At 32.4% G+C, this 18,224-nt stretch overlaps 1 protein-coding gene and 1 non-coding gene across 3 annotated transcripts; both read left to right on the top strand.

Moving 5' to 3' along the window:
• Positions 1–97: 97 nt before the first annotated feature.
• LOC111419571 (uncharacterized) lies at positions 98–17,722 on the top strand. Of its 2 annotated transcripts, none has more exons than XM_023052398.2 (4): positions 98–372; positions 5,678–5,898; positions 6,081–13,433; positions 13,499–17,722. In XM_023052398.2, exons 1-3 carry the CDS (start codon positions 298–300, stop codon positions 6,277–6,279), a joined length of 495 nt encoding a protein of 164 aa, XP_022908166.1. In that variant the 5' UTR covers positions 98–297; the 3' UTR covers positions 6,280–13,433; positions 13,499–17,722. The 2 variants fall into 2 exon arrangements, with proteins under 2 accessions (XP_022908166.1, XP_071053544.1); XM_071197443.1 differs by having other exon boundaries at positions 13,496–17,722.
• On the top strand, positions 5,951–6,024 carry TRNAI-AAU (transfer RNA isoleucine (anticodon AAU)). The gene has a single exon. It is a non-coding gene; the product is annotated as a tRNA-Ile (tRNA).
• Positions 17,723–18,224: the final 502 nt, after the last annotated feature.

Raw genomic sequence — 18,224 nt, 5'->3', positions numbered from 1 at the left:
CTCAATTTGATTACGTCCCCCAAACACAATTTTGGAGGTAATGGTGTCAGCGGAGTTTTGATATTGATTTTTGTGAACGTAAAGATGGCCGACATTCGCCAGTTTTCGACCTGGCGCAGGTTTCCCCCTAAACGTACAAGTTGGTAGTTGATTTTTAGTACTTCCTATGTGGTAAAATTTACTAAACAAACAACTCATTAGATTTGTGATGACAACCATAAAGATAATTACAAAAAGTGAATGTAAACTGAAAAAACGTTAATAATCTGAAAATTAAACCAAAAAAGTATGTAAACGATGGAAGATAGCGGTATTGATAGTGGTGATCATAACGGTGATAATTCAACGAATCAGAATGGAGAACGATTTCACGTAAGATATATTGAAATTAATCTGATTTTTTTAAGTTGTTTTGGATTCTTTTAAATAGTGAAAAGGTTGTCCTTATTATGTCGGACGACTTTGTCATTTTGTTGACATTTAACTTGACATTTAATAATAATCATTTATTGATTTGAAAACCGTAATATTACATAAACAAAAGTTTGTAATTATATGAATTTTTTAATTAATCCTAAGTAATTAAATTAATTAACAAAATAAGTTATTCAAAACAAAACGGTACATTTCCCTGTGTTCAGGGTTGTTATGACTTACAATTAGATGCTGTGTTCTGCCAAAGTCCCTGTGTATGTAACAACAAGGTTAAGTTAATCTGGACAAGATATTGTAAACAAAACAATGTAATTTCAATTGCGCATAGAATCACTTGCCTTCGCACAAACCGATCACTCATCATAAAACCAAACCTCGAAATCAGCTAGTTTAGACAATTCGCCACACTATAAAAAACTGCGTTTGAATAACTGGAAATTATGATTTGGAATACTGAGAAAGTTATGGTCTTGGCTAACCTCATGAGCCTCTCTTCTAAGTTGTAAGCGTTCATACAGATACACCGTGACAACACTCTTCAGGATCCGATAAAACAACATAGTACTATGGAGGTGGCGACAATCTTTCACCTCTTCTGATACCATATATTAAACGGAAACAACAGTTCTTGATTTTCTTGAAGACAGAACAATCATTCACTCTAGAAACCTGTCATAAAATACATTGGCAAAGTTTAGATGCTGAGCACCAGCGACTCGCACTGCATTCGTCTGCAATCTCCATCCAAAACGCCTTGAACTATTGAACGCCGTGTTTAAGAGGCAAGAGGTATTATGTTCAAACCGAAGATCAGCGTCCTTGTGGAGGTCCAGATTACGCACACCAGTAGCCAACTGGTGACCAACTTCCCGGACCGCTTTAGGTCCGAACACAACACCCCGGCATATCATTGGATTTCAAGTGTAATAGACCAGAATAGCTTGTAATACGGGAAAGCACCGTATTAAATGTTTTCTTGGCGTTCACGACGTTTCATGGATGAAATGATAGGTATTCTTGGTTGTCGTCAGAATATAGATGGTAATAAGGACTAAATAGTAACGGTAACAAAATTGCCCCTTGAGAAACTTCACAGTGTGAGAGCATCACACACTGGGTTCTTCCCGTAATATACGATCTTAACAGCTCAAGTGCTCGTCCACCGACACCAAGAGGTAATAAATTTGCGAATAAAACTTCATGACACACAGTGTTTAATGCTCTGCTGTGGTCTAATAAAACCAACACAGTAACATTGCCATTCTCCGTTTCTTTGACGATGTGATCAACAACAGCAGTTAGGGCAGTAGCAAAACTGTGAAATTGGCGCTCTAAAAGCTTTTCAAAAACTTTACTTAGATAGGGCAATATACTGATCGGTCGTAAATCGTTAAGGGACTCAACTATTTTCTTCTTTGGTAACGGTTTTACTAGCGAATGTTTCCATGTGTCTAGAAAGGTACCAGATTCAATACAACTATTAAATAATATGGGCTATATACTCAATCAATGGATCAAAACAGTACTTCCAAAGATTGAGTCCCAATCCATCCAGTCCAACCACTTCACTAGATAGAGAAGTGAATGTTGCCAATACATCCACCTCCACCTTCGTGACAAGTTCAAAAGAAAATAAGAAAGCAAATATCAAGTCAAGCAGCATATTTTCGATCTTTAATCCTTGGACACAAGTGGCACCTTTCAGATTTTAACCTCTTGGCTAGTAATTCATCTTCCTCTAGCGAGTTTATAATTAATATTTTCACTATATTAATTAGCCCAATTTCGTGCTAATTGTACACCAAGTTTATTCAAAAATTGTTTTCGGTTTGGTCTGTCAGGTTTAGTCGATAAGTTAAAAACTATGCAAGCATTAATGCCAGCCTGATCAAGCATTCCACGTAAAAATCTTAATGGCTATCGTTTAGTTTTTCGCGCAACTGTATAATTATGCACCATTTGATCGAAGGTATCAACTGCCTTGTAATCAAATTGTCAAATTGTAAAACAGGATAATCTCCCGCCTTTTACTTTGTTCATCTATTGTTGCTGTTGAATAGACAGTCGAAAGCAATACTACCGATTTTGGTGTAAAGGTTGGTATTCTTTGGTTGTGTGTAAAGGTTGTCTTTTCAGCAAAGGCGAATTGTGATGAAAAAATTTCTTTCTTTCTGTTGGTTAGAAAAGAAGGCGGTATCTCCCTTTTATTGTTATGTAGAGTTCCTGCTATGTATGTACTCAGTATGGTCAGTTATGATTTTTGACATGTCATTAGCGAGAGGTATAGACGTAAAATAATTGTCCATAGCAATGTTTGTAAAGAACAATTATACTTTTTTTTCAAAATATGAACGGTAACATGTTTATGGAACAAGGGGTATGGAAAATTATTATTTACTGCTACGAAAAACTCAGTATGCCAAAGTGCAAAAAAGTACTGTTCATTTTTGGGTTAAAGTATACAACCACATACCTAATAGTATAAAAATTAAATCGGCTATGTGTTTAAAAAATTATCTAAATCGTTATCTTTTGGAAAAAACTCTGTACACAGTTAACGAATTTTTTGCTGCAAATTTACCAATGATGTAATATTGTAAATTTTTCTTTTTGACGTTTTCTATGCTTTCTTGTATTTATAGAAATAAAGTTTATTATTATTATTATTATTTGTGCTATAGATTAGTTTTGCTAATTTTTTTACTATTTGAGTCGACACATGTTCCTTATTTGTTTGATCTTCCTTGCCAATGTAAGGTAGAGCGCTGAGCATGTAATATGTCAGCTGTCACACATAGTATTTATTTTCAAGCCATATTTGTTAGGCTTGGAAGCTATATAAACTCGAAAAGGGCAATTACCCCGAAAACCCAATAACTGTTCGTCTATTGTACAGTATGCATGTGGTGTGTAGCATTCTGTACTATTTTTTATAAGTGGTTTCCACAACTGTCTTATCGGTGCACATTTATTCTATCGATTTCGTATATTTTTGTCATCAAATCGTAGACAACTCAATAAAAAAGTAAACCATGGTTCACTCATTACATTATGCACTTATAAATTTTGAGAATTCATTGGAAAACATTTCCCGTACTCCGAAGTGTAAACAAAATTTTCCACGCTTCGAATTCATTAGTTACGTTTTTGGCTGGTCCTTGTAGTCCCGGTATTTTTACAACTATGTTGCGACTTTGAGTTTTAGTTGTTGGTGGTTCTACTGTAGACCATTTATACCCATTTTTACCCAATGTTACATTTTTTTACTAGAACCAGAATAATCGATGCTTTCTGAATCAGAAATATCGCTTTATGAAATTTCATTTTCATGTTCTGAAATAGGTTCTACGATCTCTTCATATTCACTACCCTCACCATCTGATTCTATTTCTTCATACTACTTCAATACTGCGGCTGATTTTGAAGCCGCAGCAAAATCTGTATATTTTACATTCATTCGCGTAGACATACTCTATAAAATGTATACATATTTATTTATAAGTATAGAGAAAATACATACATTACTACATACTGGTGTATTTAATTACCCCAATCCACTTGTAATTAAAAAACTATAACGATTATTTTTCTTTTGCAAATGGAATACACACGTGTTTAACCTCACATTAGTATACTAGTATACTAGAACCAGTGTTGCCGTTTTGTTACAATTGTACAGAATTCAGTACGATTTCATGGATAAAGTTCGTGAAAGTAGCAATCCAGTACAAAATTTTGTAATCGGTACAATTGTACTATTTTTAGGGAATGCAGTACCACTTTGGAATTTACCGTTTGTGATCTTTGAGCGTTTCAGCCGTGGAAAGCTTATTTCCTGCAAACCAATTAATTGAAAAGTCTTCGTGTCACCAATGAGCCCAGCGATAAACTAAGGTCTCCTATTTTCTTTCTCAATTCAGTACATTTTTTTCATGTTCTGTCACTGATCCGGAGCATAATACAGAAAAACTTTTATAACAAAAGTTGTAGCAAATTGTACCCTTACCCAACATTTTTGCTCCCAGATGCATCAATTTAGAGAATTTTTCAAAAATATGAAAATTAGAAGTGTGTTAAAAAAAATCGGTATCCGGAGCAAAATACAGAAAAACTTTTACTACCAAAGTTGTAGAAGATTGTACCCTTAACACAATGGTCTATAACATTTTTGCTCTCAGATGCATCTATGTGGAGAATTTTTCAAAAATATGAAAATTAGAAGAGTGTTAAAAGAAATCTGTATCCGGAGCATGATACAGAAAAACGTTTACAACAAAAGTTATAGCAAATTGTACCCTTAACACAATGGTCTGTAAAATTTTTTCTCCCAGATGCATCAACGTGGAGAATTTTTCAAAAATTTGAAAATTAGAAGAGTGTTAAAAAAATCGGTATCCGAGCATGATACAGAAAAACTTTTACAACAAAAGTTGTAGTAAATTGTATTCTTCACACAATGGTCTGCAACATTTTTTGCTCCCAGATGCATCAATGATGAGAATTTTTCAAAAATATGAAAATTAGAAGAGTGTTAAAAAAAAACGGTATCCGGATCATGACAAAGAAAAACTTTTACTACAAAAGTTGTAGCAAATTGTACCCTTACCACAATTGTCTGTAACATTTTTGCTCCCAGATGCGTCAATGTAGAGAATCTTTCAAAAATATGAAAATTAGAAGACTGTTAAAGAAAATATACTATTATCGGTATCTGGAGCAGTGTTGCCGTTTCGGTACAATTGTACTGAATTCAGTAGGATTTCATGGATAAAGTACGTGAAAGTAGCAATCCAGTACAAAATTTTGTAATCGGTACAATTGCACTAAAATCAGTACATTTTTAGGGAATGCACTACCACTTTTGAATTTACCGTTTGTGATCTTTGAGCGTTTCAGCCGTAGAAAGTTTATTTCCTGCAAAACAATTAATCAAAAATTTTCTATCTCAATTCAGTACTTTTTTTTCATGTTCAGTACGAATTTTGGTACATTTATTTTATTTCGGTGCGGCAACACTGACTAGAACGCTCTCTACTGACTAAAAGAAATAGTGACGTTGGCGACAATTTTCAGTTTTTCCAGGGTTAATAGCTTCAGGATTACTAACACGAGCAGGAATCTTATTGGCCGGAGTGCTGCGCACGTTAAGCCTACTCCACTCCATCCACAGTAATGCCTTATTTGTTTTAACCTGCTCACAACACCATTCCATTTCATTTAAAAACATTTTTTTTATTCATAGGGAAGTGATACATCAAGTGCTGATAGTGCGAGATCTCCAATCAGACCTCCACCTGTTCCCAGTACACGACAACTGCAACGTAGATTAGAAAGCAGAATAGAACACGCCAAAAGATTACATCAAGAATATCATGCAACGCCCGGATTAATTCCTATTCAAAGATTACCGATTCCGGGGGCGAAAGATCATCAACCTTTAGTGCAATGGGATACTGATGATAGGTAATAATTAGAAATTTTATAACTTTATTTTTATGGAAAATGAGTTTCAACCGGCCCATTAGCTCAGTTGGTTAGAGCGTCGTGCTAATAACGCGAAGGTCGCGGGTTCGATCCCCCCATGGGCCAAATTTTTATTTTTTCTCACACATATAAAATTTTTAATCGAACATTTTTAATTTTAGTGAAGAAGACATTGTAAATTTCTTTCCTTTATCTCGAAAAGAATCAAGGGTCCACCATGAATTGACAGACACTTTTAGCATAGAAGAAATGAGCATATCCGGTGATGAAGATGACGAGGAGGACCTCCATTTGGTACCACCTCAGACCATCTATAGAAAATTGACTTGTTGTCCGTTTTCGAAATGCGTTATTCTTTAAGAGGAAGAGGTGGATTCAAATTATTTAAAAAAAGATCATCTAAATTTGCGATTAGATCTTACTAATTTAAATTTTTCGTGCTAATTGTCTTCCTAATTTCAAAAAGAAATATGTTAATTTATTATAACGTAACGGAACAACGTCATATTATGTTTGGTCAATTAAATTTCAAAAAGGCCCGTATTTTTTCATATCAAAATATTCTCCATTTTTCTGGAAAATACCTCAGTGAGATTCGGCACAGTTAGATACAGATTTTAATACAGATTTTCCAATTTTAACTATTAAAAATATTTTATAAATAAATATATAAACTACAAATTATGCCAAATTTATGATCATAATGATAGGATTTATGATAGAGTGAACGCTTTTAGGTGGCGAATATTGTATTAAAATAAACTGAATGCTGTATGTATATTTGCAAGGGCGTTTAAAAATATATAACTGATTTTCCAACAGGGACAGATTGTTAGTTTGGAGGCATTGGGATAAAAATATTCGGGTGTTACGTAATTAATAAAACTTTCTTTAAGTGACATTTTAAAATTATACAAGAAATGAAGGGAAGATGATTTTCTGAGAAGGTACATGATAGTCTGATAGTATGGACGAAAATTTCAGATTGCTACTTGAACACATCAGTTAGTTACGAATTTTTGAACGTCATGGAATGTTATCGTTTTTCCAATCATTTCTGATAAAGTTAACAAATTCATGAAATATGAGTTATTTGAGACACTTTTTGTTCAATGAACATTGAGATAATGACAAAACATAATATATCTGATTGTAAACTTAACTTACCATCAGCATTTGCCCGATTTAAATCACTTAATTTAAAACACGATTTTAATCAATGATAATTTTCTTTATTTAAAAATTAGCAAACCAGGCAACTAAAAACTAAGACAAACAAAAACAATATATAAACATAAACCAAAAAAAAACAATACTTGGAATAATTAAATATCTTTTTATATAAAAATACTAATCTGCTGGCTTTTTCTACTCCTAATTTGCTGAGCACGGTGGAATGGGCAACCCCAAATGTTGAGAACACCTTCTCTACTGAAGCTGAAAGCAAGCAGCATATGAAAATTGTTTTAAAGTTGGGAGAATTTTCTCAATAACAGGAACGTTTTCGGAATTCCACCACTACACTGCTGTAATATTGGATATAACTTCCTCGGGAAAAATAATTGCAGAAAATGGTTCCATTTTCGCTTCTAGCTTAACTATTAATAGTAGTAGGTAATCCAGTACTTGCGTACATATCCTAATTGTGTTCATAGTTTCGTCTTTCTCTTCCATCGTCAGTTCATATTTTGTTTTACTTTCATCTAAAATATATGACATTAAATGATAGGGTGTAAGTGCTTGTTTGTAGCGTTTCTGATATACCTGTATTTAACACAGTTATAATTAAATAAAGAAGCACTTTTTCAAGTCCCACAGATATTGGCTTTAAGATATTAAACCCAGTAAACAAGGAACATCTGTGAAACATTTCAATTTTAATGTACAGTGAATTAAATGAAACATCTTAGAACTACGTTTCATATACGTGACAGATACGATTTTTACGAAACGTATCTAAAGATATGTATCAAATACATTTCAGTAGGAATATTTATGAAATATCATTAAAATATGTTGCAGAAACATTTTGTTTGAAACATTTCTTTACAAATGTGTCTGAAACATGTCTGGAATGTCTTCATCGCGGTGACGCGGTCAACGTCTTGTCACGTCTTGTTCTATTCGGTGTTTTGTTCTGTTCTCAGTTCGAATAGTTCCAATACTGGTTTAGAATGGCACCAGTTTTGTATAAGTTTTTCTAACATGTCATGTTTCAATAATATGTATCAGAAATGTTTCTGAAACGCAAATTTGTTTACTGGGAAGTAATCTTCAGCAGATCGTTTTAGCCAATATTTTCTTCACGTACCTTTTTAACACTTTTTCCCATTGACTTTCATTTTCATTTCATCATTTTCTGTTCCACCTCGCATCGCTTGGCAGGATTAAACCATTTCCATCGGCTTACATATACCTACAGTATGCAAACTTCGTTTGGACTATTGTTTGCCTCTTCTTCTTTATAGAAGATGGAGATTGCATGACCTGTATCATGAATACTGAATTCATAATAACATAATTTCATGAGATTATGCAATTCTTGCATTGGCATAAAAAGTGGAGATAAGTTCTGCATATTATAATCAAATACGACACCTAATCTATTTCCAAATCACTGTTACTTCTGCAATTTGGTATATTATCTGCCTCTTCTGCACTGCACTACACTAGTAGTTCCGCCGCAGCTACCTTTTTGGCTGTTTTATTGAGAGTAATGAACTTGACTTTTGAATGCAACTAGCCAATATTTTCTATGAAATATTTCAAGTAAAACTCATTTTAAGACATTTCTTAGGGCGGGGTATTTTTCAATAAAAAGTTGATGCATTTTGAATATGTACTGTTGTAATTTGCTATTTTCACAATGACTTCAGGCTCTAGCAAACTTTTTTGGTAATCTAATAGTCTGTGTATTACGACAGCAACGAAGTGAAAATAGGATCGCTAAAATGTTACATTATACACTTTGTTTCTACTCCAATTAATGTTCTATTGAAGGAAAACAACTAGTTATGCAATTTGTTGCACAGCATATAAATTAGTATGTTCAGTCAGCAATGCAAGAAATTCTTCAGAAAAAAATAAATCCACCAGTGTTTGGACTGTAAGGTTTATCATATTCAATTTTAAACCAATATTATCTTGGAAAATAAATAGTTCAGGATTTTGACAATTTTCTGAATGATAGTTTTGAGAAATTATTAAAAATCTCTGTCTACATAAATAGGTATAAATCTTCTTTTTGACTAGTTCCACTTCAATGTTTTAAATAATTAAAAGATTTGCGATTTCAGATTTGGGTTGTGTTAAAAGAGGAGACAATTTTAAATGGTAGGCCAAAAATAAAGAGAAAACACGCAAATAAGCTTATCCATGTGTTCTAAACAAAACATACCGATCCTGTTTGTGAAAAAATTTGTGAAATCTAATAATGAACAATAAATAATTAAGTAAAGTAAAACTTATGGAAGGAAAATTATGGAGATTTTGTTCGATTTCACCAATTAAGAGTGTTCAATCTGTATTTATAACAACACATCTACAATTACTTTATACAATGTGTTCTATAAAATAAAATCTCTGATTTTTGAAAAATATTTTTATCTACTACTACTATAATATTATCTTTATGTCGTGTATGCACGAAAGTTAAAAATGGTTAAAAATTATGACATTTTCATGTCAAAACTTAGAGCAACCCAATGAAAGCTAAAATTTTAACTTATAATGAGAACTTATAATCAACTCTTTATTTATGTTACTCTTTTTGTTACAATTACAATTAGAAGGTTATATATCGGCTAAACCAGTCCAATTCAAACCTAATTTTTAATAAACAATTAAAAACTGATATCTAAATAAATATGAATAAATGGAGCATAATTTTTTGCAATACAATTATCTACAAACAAAATTGTGCAAAACGTGCATTCTTAAACTATATCAGAATAATATTCTGATATAGTTAAATGAGATATAATTATAATAATATAATAAATGGGACATATTTCCGGTACTATAACTTCCAAATTATAAGCGGTTTGTAGGCATTTAATTATAGGCATTTTAGTTACAATTATAGAATTAAAATTTATTTTATGTACTTCTAATATAAATTATTTTGTTCTAAAAGTCAAAAGGTTTTTTAGATAGAACAAAGTAAGAAAAATGGCACCGCATGATTGTTTATTTGCCCTTTCAGGCTTATTTCAAAAGACAATTTAGGATAAATAGTTATTTATAAAAATAACTAAGGAAAAAATAATTTTTTTTTCATTTAAAAAAGAACCGGCGCGGGTCTGTACAAATTTGTCGTTTAAAATTTGTTCAATCATATCAAACGTTTTGACTTCGTGCGCATTTTTATCTGTTACAGCTAAAGTTTTAGTGGCAATTATTAACATCATTTGCGTTCTTAATATAAGTGCTTCTCTAGAGATGTCTTTCCTATAGAAGGAGTTACATAGTTTTGCCTCCTATTTAATTTCCCTACCTTATACCATCGTACAAATAAAGAAAAATCGGAATTAAATAGGAATCAAAATTACATTAAAGCACTACAAAATGTTTCAGTATTTGCCCAGACGATACAACCGACTGTATTCCTAAAACTATTTATTTCTTCATTTAGTTATATTTTTATTTTCCCAAAACATAAAAATTAACACTACACAATGAAAAGAAGGGCTAAACTAAAAACAACTTATTGTAAATTACAATAATCAAATCGCTATAAAGGATTCCACAGGAAACCACATTCCTCTACTAAATAGAAAAGAACTTCATATGCTGAGGATAATAACCATAAATCTAAGAAATCGAAACTTTGGAAAGTTTATTACACTACTGAATTTTGCTGCTGGAAAAGATCAGCTTCCATCTAATGTCCATTTAGTTCTTCATAGTTGCAGATAAGTAACTAAATACCTTGTTCTATTATATTTATAATAGGTATGTAGTGCTTTCTAAAAAAATGTTTTGGCTGTTTCTTTTCATTTCTCTTCAATATTCTTTTATTTCTTAAATAATATTGTTATATATTGTTAAATAAACTGTGCGACAGAGCATGCATATAAATCAACATTCATATCAAACCTGTTCTGCCCGAAAAACTAACAAATCCTAAGTTTGCAGTTAAACACTTTATAAACTATAATGGGCAATTTAAATACAGTAGAAACAGCACAAACGTTGCTTAATTTATGCAAAGGCAAAACGAAATGCATCTACTTTTCGGATTAGCAGAAATCTGTCCTACTTCATTTTTTTTCTTTTTCTTTCCCGAACAAACTCTGTTGTAACTGTGGGGATAGAAATCCATCCTGAGGGATTGTTAGCGTTAACCTGACCCGACGCGCGATTCTGCTGTCATTGTAGGACGGGTTCGTGAAGGGGAGGAATTTGATAGGAAAAGATGTATGGTCAACAAAGTAATCACAAGAAGAAGATAGTAAGAATACCACGAAGGAAATTGATCGGAAAAAAATTGGTTAGAAAGAAGAACGATGAGGAGGTAGTGAGAAGATATGCAAAGATACATAAGGTACTGAATAGAGAGTATCAATGATTTCCAGAAAATTTTCAAAGGCATTTGAAGAATTTGCAACGATTTCTAATAAAATTCATAAAATGCTTTAAGACATAACTACGGATTTCAAGAATTTAATGCGATTTCCAACGTTATTTCAGGGAGTCTCAGATATCTTTACAGATTTTCAGGTATTTTAAAAGATTCCTCAAAAAAATTTTCATGGATTTTTAAGCTTATCTAATATTCTCCAAATAAATATATCTAGAAATTTATCATTATTTCCAGAAGCCTTGAAAGTTCTAAGGTTATCTAAATATTTCATGGTTGTTTTTCCAATGTTATTCAAGGACTTTCCCAATGTTAGTCTTCTTTTCTGACTTTTATGATCAATCAAACTTTCAAACTGATTCTCCGATGTAAGTAAGTCCTACAAGAATGATATTTAATGAGCAAAATCTAATTTCAGATTCTACCAAATCATTCTCATTAATTGATTCTACGTTAGAAAGTAATTCTCTAATGTCTATTTCGGCTAAATCCTCAAACCCTCTCGTCTTACGGTATATATTATTTCAATTATCGGATAATATTCGTAATATAATGGTAATTTAGAATTCTCGAGTACAGCAGTATTATTACATTACAGCTGGTAACATTAATCGTCGGCAGACATTAAAGTTGATTTATTAATCTCGCTGCATGACAGTACAACATAATTAAAAATTTTAATGATTAAAATATTATAAACATGATTAAAATGTTTTGACAAATCTATTTTTTCTTGTTACCTTGAAAAGATAATTATCAACTTTGAAATCTTTCCCAAGTACATCTGAGGCCTCTCAAGGGGCAACGGTCTACATTCAGAATATTTAACAGAGTACAGTTTCTAACAATAACCAATTCTTTTCTTGTCTTTTACAAATGTTGCATTGATACCCCATTTCATATCTCTCAGATATTGGTGATCGCATTGATTTAAAATCGAAAGATTTTTGATCACATCAACTGTAAATTCGAGTCCATTATCTTGTTGTCGTACTTAACGTCAATAAAAGTAGGGCTGTTTAAAGATACAGTTATCTAGTTTCCAATTCCTGGTGGTGGCTTATTCTCATAAGCTTAAAAAGTATCACGCTGATTACAAAATGTGAGAAAATTTTGCAATCTGCATACTTCTATAATAGCAATAGAGAGAAAAGACATGATTTCGTATGTTCTATGATAAAAATACAGTTTATATACATATTTCCGTATTGCAAATCATGAAAATAACCTATTATGTTTTCAGTTAATAGATGAGTCTGAAAATGCAATCGCCTTTTATTTAAGAAGGTTAGTAATCCATTCAAACATTTTCGACAAAAGAAGGAATGGAGAGAAAAATGAGATAGTTTGGGAAGAAATTTTAAAGATGTGACAGATAATTTCTGGATCGTCATTGACAATTGAGAGAATATGCAAAATTGCAATTTCATTACAAATCGTGCACTTCCATTTGGTGGATTTTAAGTGCTTTTAATCCACCTATCCAAAGCAAGCAGTTTGGTAGTATGGAAATTCCAAGGTTTATCAGCTGAGAAATCTTATTATTAGAAGTGGTTTGAGAAAAGTGGAGAAGCAGAAAAAAGATCTAGAAGCTCCTTTGTGTCCAAAATGAACATAACAAGGAAATTACTACCGAAATTAACGACTTTAAAATATGTTAATAATTATAGAGGCTTACACATCATGAAGTTAAAATAGTTCTGTTAACTATCCTGAATGATTATGGCATTAGCAACTAGGGAGTTGACGCTAATCGCTTTGTAGATATGGACAGGAACAAACGCCTAGCAAGTGGTAAACATCTCAGTCTGAGCACAGAGCACATCAAAAATCTATTCAAATTCTAATACCTTTCTAAGAAAGGAAGAGAAAAAATGAAGCCAGCAATGAGTTATTACTTGCAATGTGATGAATTGCAACCAAAGGCTGGATGGTAAGATTTAATGTTCAAGTAATACAATTAGAGAGTTAATTAGTGTTATTATTATTTTTCAGCAGGAATGTAATGAAGTCAGCCATCAACCTAAAATCAGTACTGGATACTTCAAAAAGAGTCCTAAGACTTTGAAGATAATCAACTAAGGCGCAATAATAGAATACACCAAAAGGGGACTAGGATTAACGTCTTACTAACGTAAAAAGCATCCAGACGTCATCCACGAATACAACTATTCCACACACATAGCGTGAAGGCGATCAAGATAAATGAAAATCATCATAATGAGGTGTATACATTTTGTGCGTTAATGTGGGACGAGAGAAGCTTCCTTGGGCGAACCCGAAAATAGTAAGCTGTAAACTGCACTCCACATGTTTTCTTAATGCCTTCGCTTCTTATACGGTCTCTCAAAGAGTAGCTAGCAATTGCTCAAAGAGTTTTCAATTTTCTGGTTGGGTTGGGTAGAAGTCTTTTGGTTGTGGTGTTTTCCACCTTTCTTTTAATATCGTACATCATCACCAATCCTACTAATCGTCTTATAAATCCTTAAGTTACTTTTTACTTGTAAGTATTTGTTCCTCGATATTAGATTCCGGAGGAACTCAAACGCCACCACTAGTCTTGTGGTTTCTATTGCTAGTGATGTTTACTCCTTTTCAGTACTGCCTTTTTCTCGAACTTAAACAGTATTCTAGTTTTGTCAATTATTTCGTTCATTACTAAAGTGAATCTCATTTACAAGTGTCACAATATTCTGGTGTATGTGTTGTTTCTCTAGTAAGGTCACTACGTCACTAATCTCACCCTATCAAAAGCCTGTCAATGAAACACATAAAAGCTGTTTTGTTGAAATATATGGGTTGGGTTGGTAAGATTGCATCTATAGTTGACCTGTTTTTTCTGAATCCCTGTTGTTCTCAGATCACAGTTGCTGTTATTACTTCTTATAGCATTTGATCTTGTTATAGAATTAAATTTTTGGGTAGAACTCATGATAGATCATAGATCTTGGGTTTGTCTTTCCACCCTTCTTGAAGTTTGGCATCACTTTTCTGCACTTTCATTGATATGGGTGTGTATTTTATTTACGAGTACGTCTCTGCCATATTTAGTCAGCTCTGGTTATTTTATCCTTGATTTTCTTGATTTTCTGTTTGTCAAATTCTAGGTTGTTTATTTTATTATTCATTTGGAGAAGACGAATCCCTATGAGTATTAGCGATAACGTCTATTTGAGAAGGTTCTGTGCAATTCTGTGAAATTCAAAGCTGTATTAGTCTCCCCCCTCTTTCGGTTATAGTCTTTTCATTGAATATGTTTTTGATGCCTGATATAACCTCGTTGCAAATTCTTTTTTTTTTATTTTACCAGACCAGCTCTAGAGCCTGGGTTGGGTTGGCTTAGAGGAAAAATTAATTACAATAAGTATAGATCTTGGGATAATCTCCGCTGCAATCGCTTGTGAATATTTCTTCTGCCCAAATTGTAGAGTTCTGTTGATTTACACATGTGTAGTCGTTCTTGGAACTTTTTGGTTTTCGTTGAAACAAACTCTTCAATCGTTTTAATGCCTAATTCGTTGTGTAGTTGCTTGTTTGTGATAAACCATTCGGCATCTACAGCTATTCTAAGTAACTTATTTTGTAGTGCACACAACTTTTTCCGATTAGATTCTGCCGCATTTCCCCATATTTCACAGGTACATCTCCATTGGGCGAATTAACGAGGTGTAAATTAGAACAGTGCATTCAGGTTTAAGGGAAGATTTCCTGTTTATGATACTATATAATTCAGCTAGTCTCCCATAACCCTTATTTAGCTTCAAGTTGATATGATATTTCCAAGTGAGTCTTGTATCCAAATGAATCCAAAGATATTTTATTGATTCTTCGTTGTTTTCCCAATAATGTGAACATTTTTATTCGTTAAGGTCTAAATTCCATAGGTTGACTCATTTGTTTATCTTAGTCCTAATAGTTTGTAATTTACTTATTGCTATGGATAGATCTTCATCTTTTGTAAATAAGACTGTATCATCCGCAAACATAGTTATGTCATTTTGAACAATTTGGATGATATCGTGCTTATAAATATTAAAAGGAATGGGGGTATTGGTGATTTGGAGGAGCAGCAGTCGTGGATTTCGGTGGAAAAGGTTCGGTTTGTCAGGAAAGATAGAAGGATTGATTTGAGGTATTATAATAAATCAAGTTTTAGGATCTTGAATTTCAATCCATTCAACCAAATTCGATCGAAAGCTTGTGTAATGTCCAAGAAGAGCGGTATTGTGTACATTTTGTTTTCGAAACCATCTTCTATTACTTCAACTATTCGTTGGAGTTGATGATGTTGCAAATTCTTGTATTACAATCTCTTAAGATTATAACTTCATCCCTTTCCATAATTTGCGTATGTGGTATTCCATCGATTACACCTTGCAGATTGTAGTAGAATGTGCCGATCTCTTCGTTTGTTTTGTTATTATCTAGCGCGTATGCACTGATATGTTATTTTACTTATTTGAAAGATGATCGATATCTGCAGCAGTCTGTCATTGATGTAATTTCAGTTGTTGATTTTTGTTTCGATCTTTTTCTGGTATCGCTGGTATGTCTATTCTGAGCCTGTTCATTTCTAATACTATGTATTGATCTTTATTGCTGAAAGACATTACATTCCAGCATGCAATTTTTATTGTGGTTGGTTTTTCATTAATTAATCCAATATCATCCGGGCCGTGCAATTGGTTCTATGAGCAGGATTTTGTTTTACCACGAGCAGATTGCTAACTTTACTTGGAACCCTCCTTTTTATCGGTCTTGAAACCAGCTGTGAAATCGTCGAGCTACTCAGTTCACTTAACCTCATAGGCAGAGTTGATTTATTTTTAATTTGGTAAATTTAAGTCCTTTCGAATAATTTCAGTTTCCTAAAAGCTGTCGAATAGTAATGGAACTTAATATACATTAAAACTGTGCTATTTTAGGAGTTTGTAGATGGATTAGAAAAGTCACTTCCAATCCTAATATATTCAAAATCAGTACTCGATACTTCAAAAACAGTCTTAAGTCTGTGAAAATAAGCAACAAAAGTCCAGAACATGTAATAATTAAGAATATCCAGAATGCAGAAACTCCATTCAAATGACATAAAGGCAATCCAGATAAAAGAGAATGGTTCATCTTAGTGAATTCTTGACTGTGGCCACAAAATCATCATGATGAGCTACAATTCAATAACTTTGATCTATCCGCATCATGATGATGCATAAAGAGATCAGACAATACATCGAATAGCAAAGAATTCTTAATTTTCTTGATTACCAATCGGTGATTAAAAGGCATGATTTGTTTAACTGTCTTAATGTTATAAGTATAATCGTTAATGTGCAACTTAATATTGAAACATTTTGAGTATTTATAAAGAAGATTTTAATTAAGCTTTAATTTGATACAAAAAACATTTTTTAATGAATCTAATCTAATTTTTATTTTTATGAATATTATTTTTCTTAAGATGTGGATTTTGATACAATCTTATGAGAAATGTGTAAAATGAACTAACAAAATTGGTTTTTCTGGGTATTTTATTTTATTGAACACAGTGTATTCCGATATTAATTTCTCTTCAGTCTCTTTATAACAAGAATAACATATAAAAAAACTTGTTAAACTCAAACTTGCGTTAGTTGTCATTTCAACTCATTATATTTTTTGATGTGATCAAAATGGTGTAAATTGAGCTAATTTAAAACAATCAAAAATGTCTGTACAATTCATCACATTTAGTGAAATTTAATAATAAAATTGGAAATTCATGTATTTTCAATGTGAGTTATAGATTTTTAACTGAAGGCTAATGATATTTTTGTACGCCTTTTTCGCCTTTCCCCCCAGTCTTGATACAACGCAAATTATTTTCGGAATAGGTCACGTGCAATGTAACCAGACGCGAGTATGTCTTAGAGTACCTTTACTAAAGAATTAACAAAATATATTATATTAAAAGATATAAAACGATAAATTACCTACGCACCTTTGTGTGCCAAAAGCAAACTAAATATATTAAGATGTTATTAAAAAAAAAGATTAGAATGCTTCGAATTAATTTTAGAAAAAATATACAGAGTGGCTCGCGTAATTTATTGCACGGCAAGTCATTGTGTACCGATTGAAACATTCTAAACAAAAATAACTAATCTCGATTTTTTAGATTATTACTTTGTGATGTTTATATGTTGTATTGTAAGCAAAAATGTTATCAGTATTAAATAACATTTTCAAAAAAAAAATGAATTTTTTATTTCAAATTTAATAACCTGTTTCTCCAAATCTTTTTCAAGCTTTAAAATGATCACAAGTGGGGTGCTATTTTTCGAAATCTTATTAGATGAAGTGTTATTGTACTATAAAGGGTGACAAGGGTTGATTTATATCTATCAATTTAGTACCCCCAAAACGATTTTAAGCAATTTTGAAAACTTCTAAATTATTTCAGTCGATTATTCTTCTGTGATATGTCTATACTCTATACATCCTCGTTCTATTCATAAAAAAATGGTTGTAAAATAAGGATCTGATGATATTATGATCAGTTGTTTTCTCATTTCAAATCAAAAAGTTGGCATTGTATGCACTCTAAGGTTTACAGGGAAAGCAAACAGAAGACGAAAAAAGGAAAGAAAGCAAAAAAAGTAGCTTAACGAGCGCAATTCGGACAGATGAAGACGTGTTTTCGGCGAACGTGTCGCGCGGGGGCATGCGCCAACACGTTCCACGGCCTTCC

The sequence above is a fragment of the Onthophagus taurus genome, chromosome 7 (genome assembly GCF_036711975.1).
Source record: "Onthophagus taurus isolate NC chromosome 7, IU_Otau_3.0, whole genome shotgun sequence".
NCBI classification, from domain to species: Eukaryota; Metazoa; Arthropoda; class Insecta; order Coleoptera; family Scarabaeidae; genus Onthophagus; species Onthophagus taurus.
Note: the sequence above shows the minus strand (reverse complement) of the source record. Positions and strands in the feature narration are given on the sequence as shown.

Bases quoted from the DNA above. Each gene is read 5' to 3' on its own strand.
- LOC111419571 (XM_023052398.2), top strand. From the start codon at position 298: ATGGAAGATAGCGGTATTGATAGTGGTGATCATAACGGTGATAATTCA. The intron at 373-5,677 runs GTAAGATATATT...TTTTATTCATAG, and splicing joins AGAATGGAGAACGATTTCAC to GGAAGTGATACATCAAGTGC. The intron at 5,899-6,080 runs GTAATAATTAGA...TTTTAATTTTAG, and splicing joins CAATGGGATACTGATGATAG to TGAAGAAGACATTGTAAATT.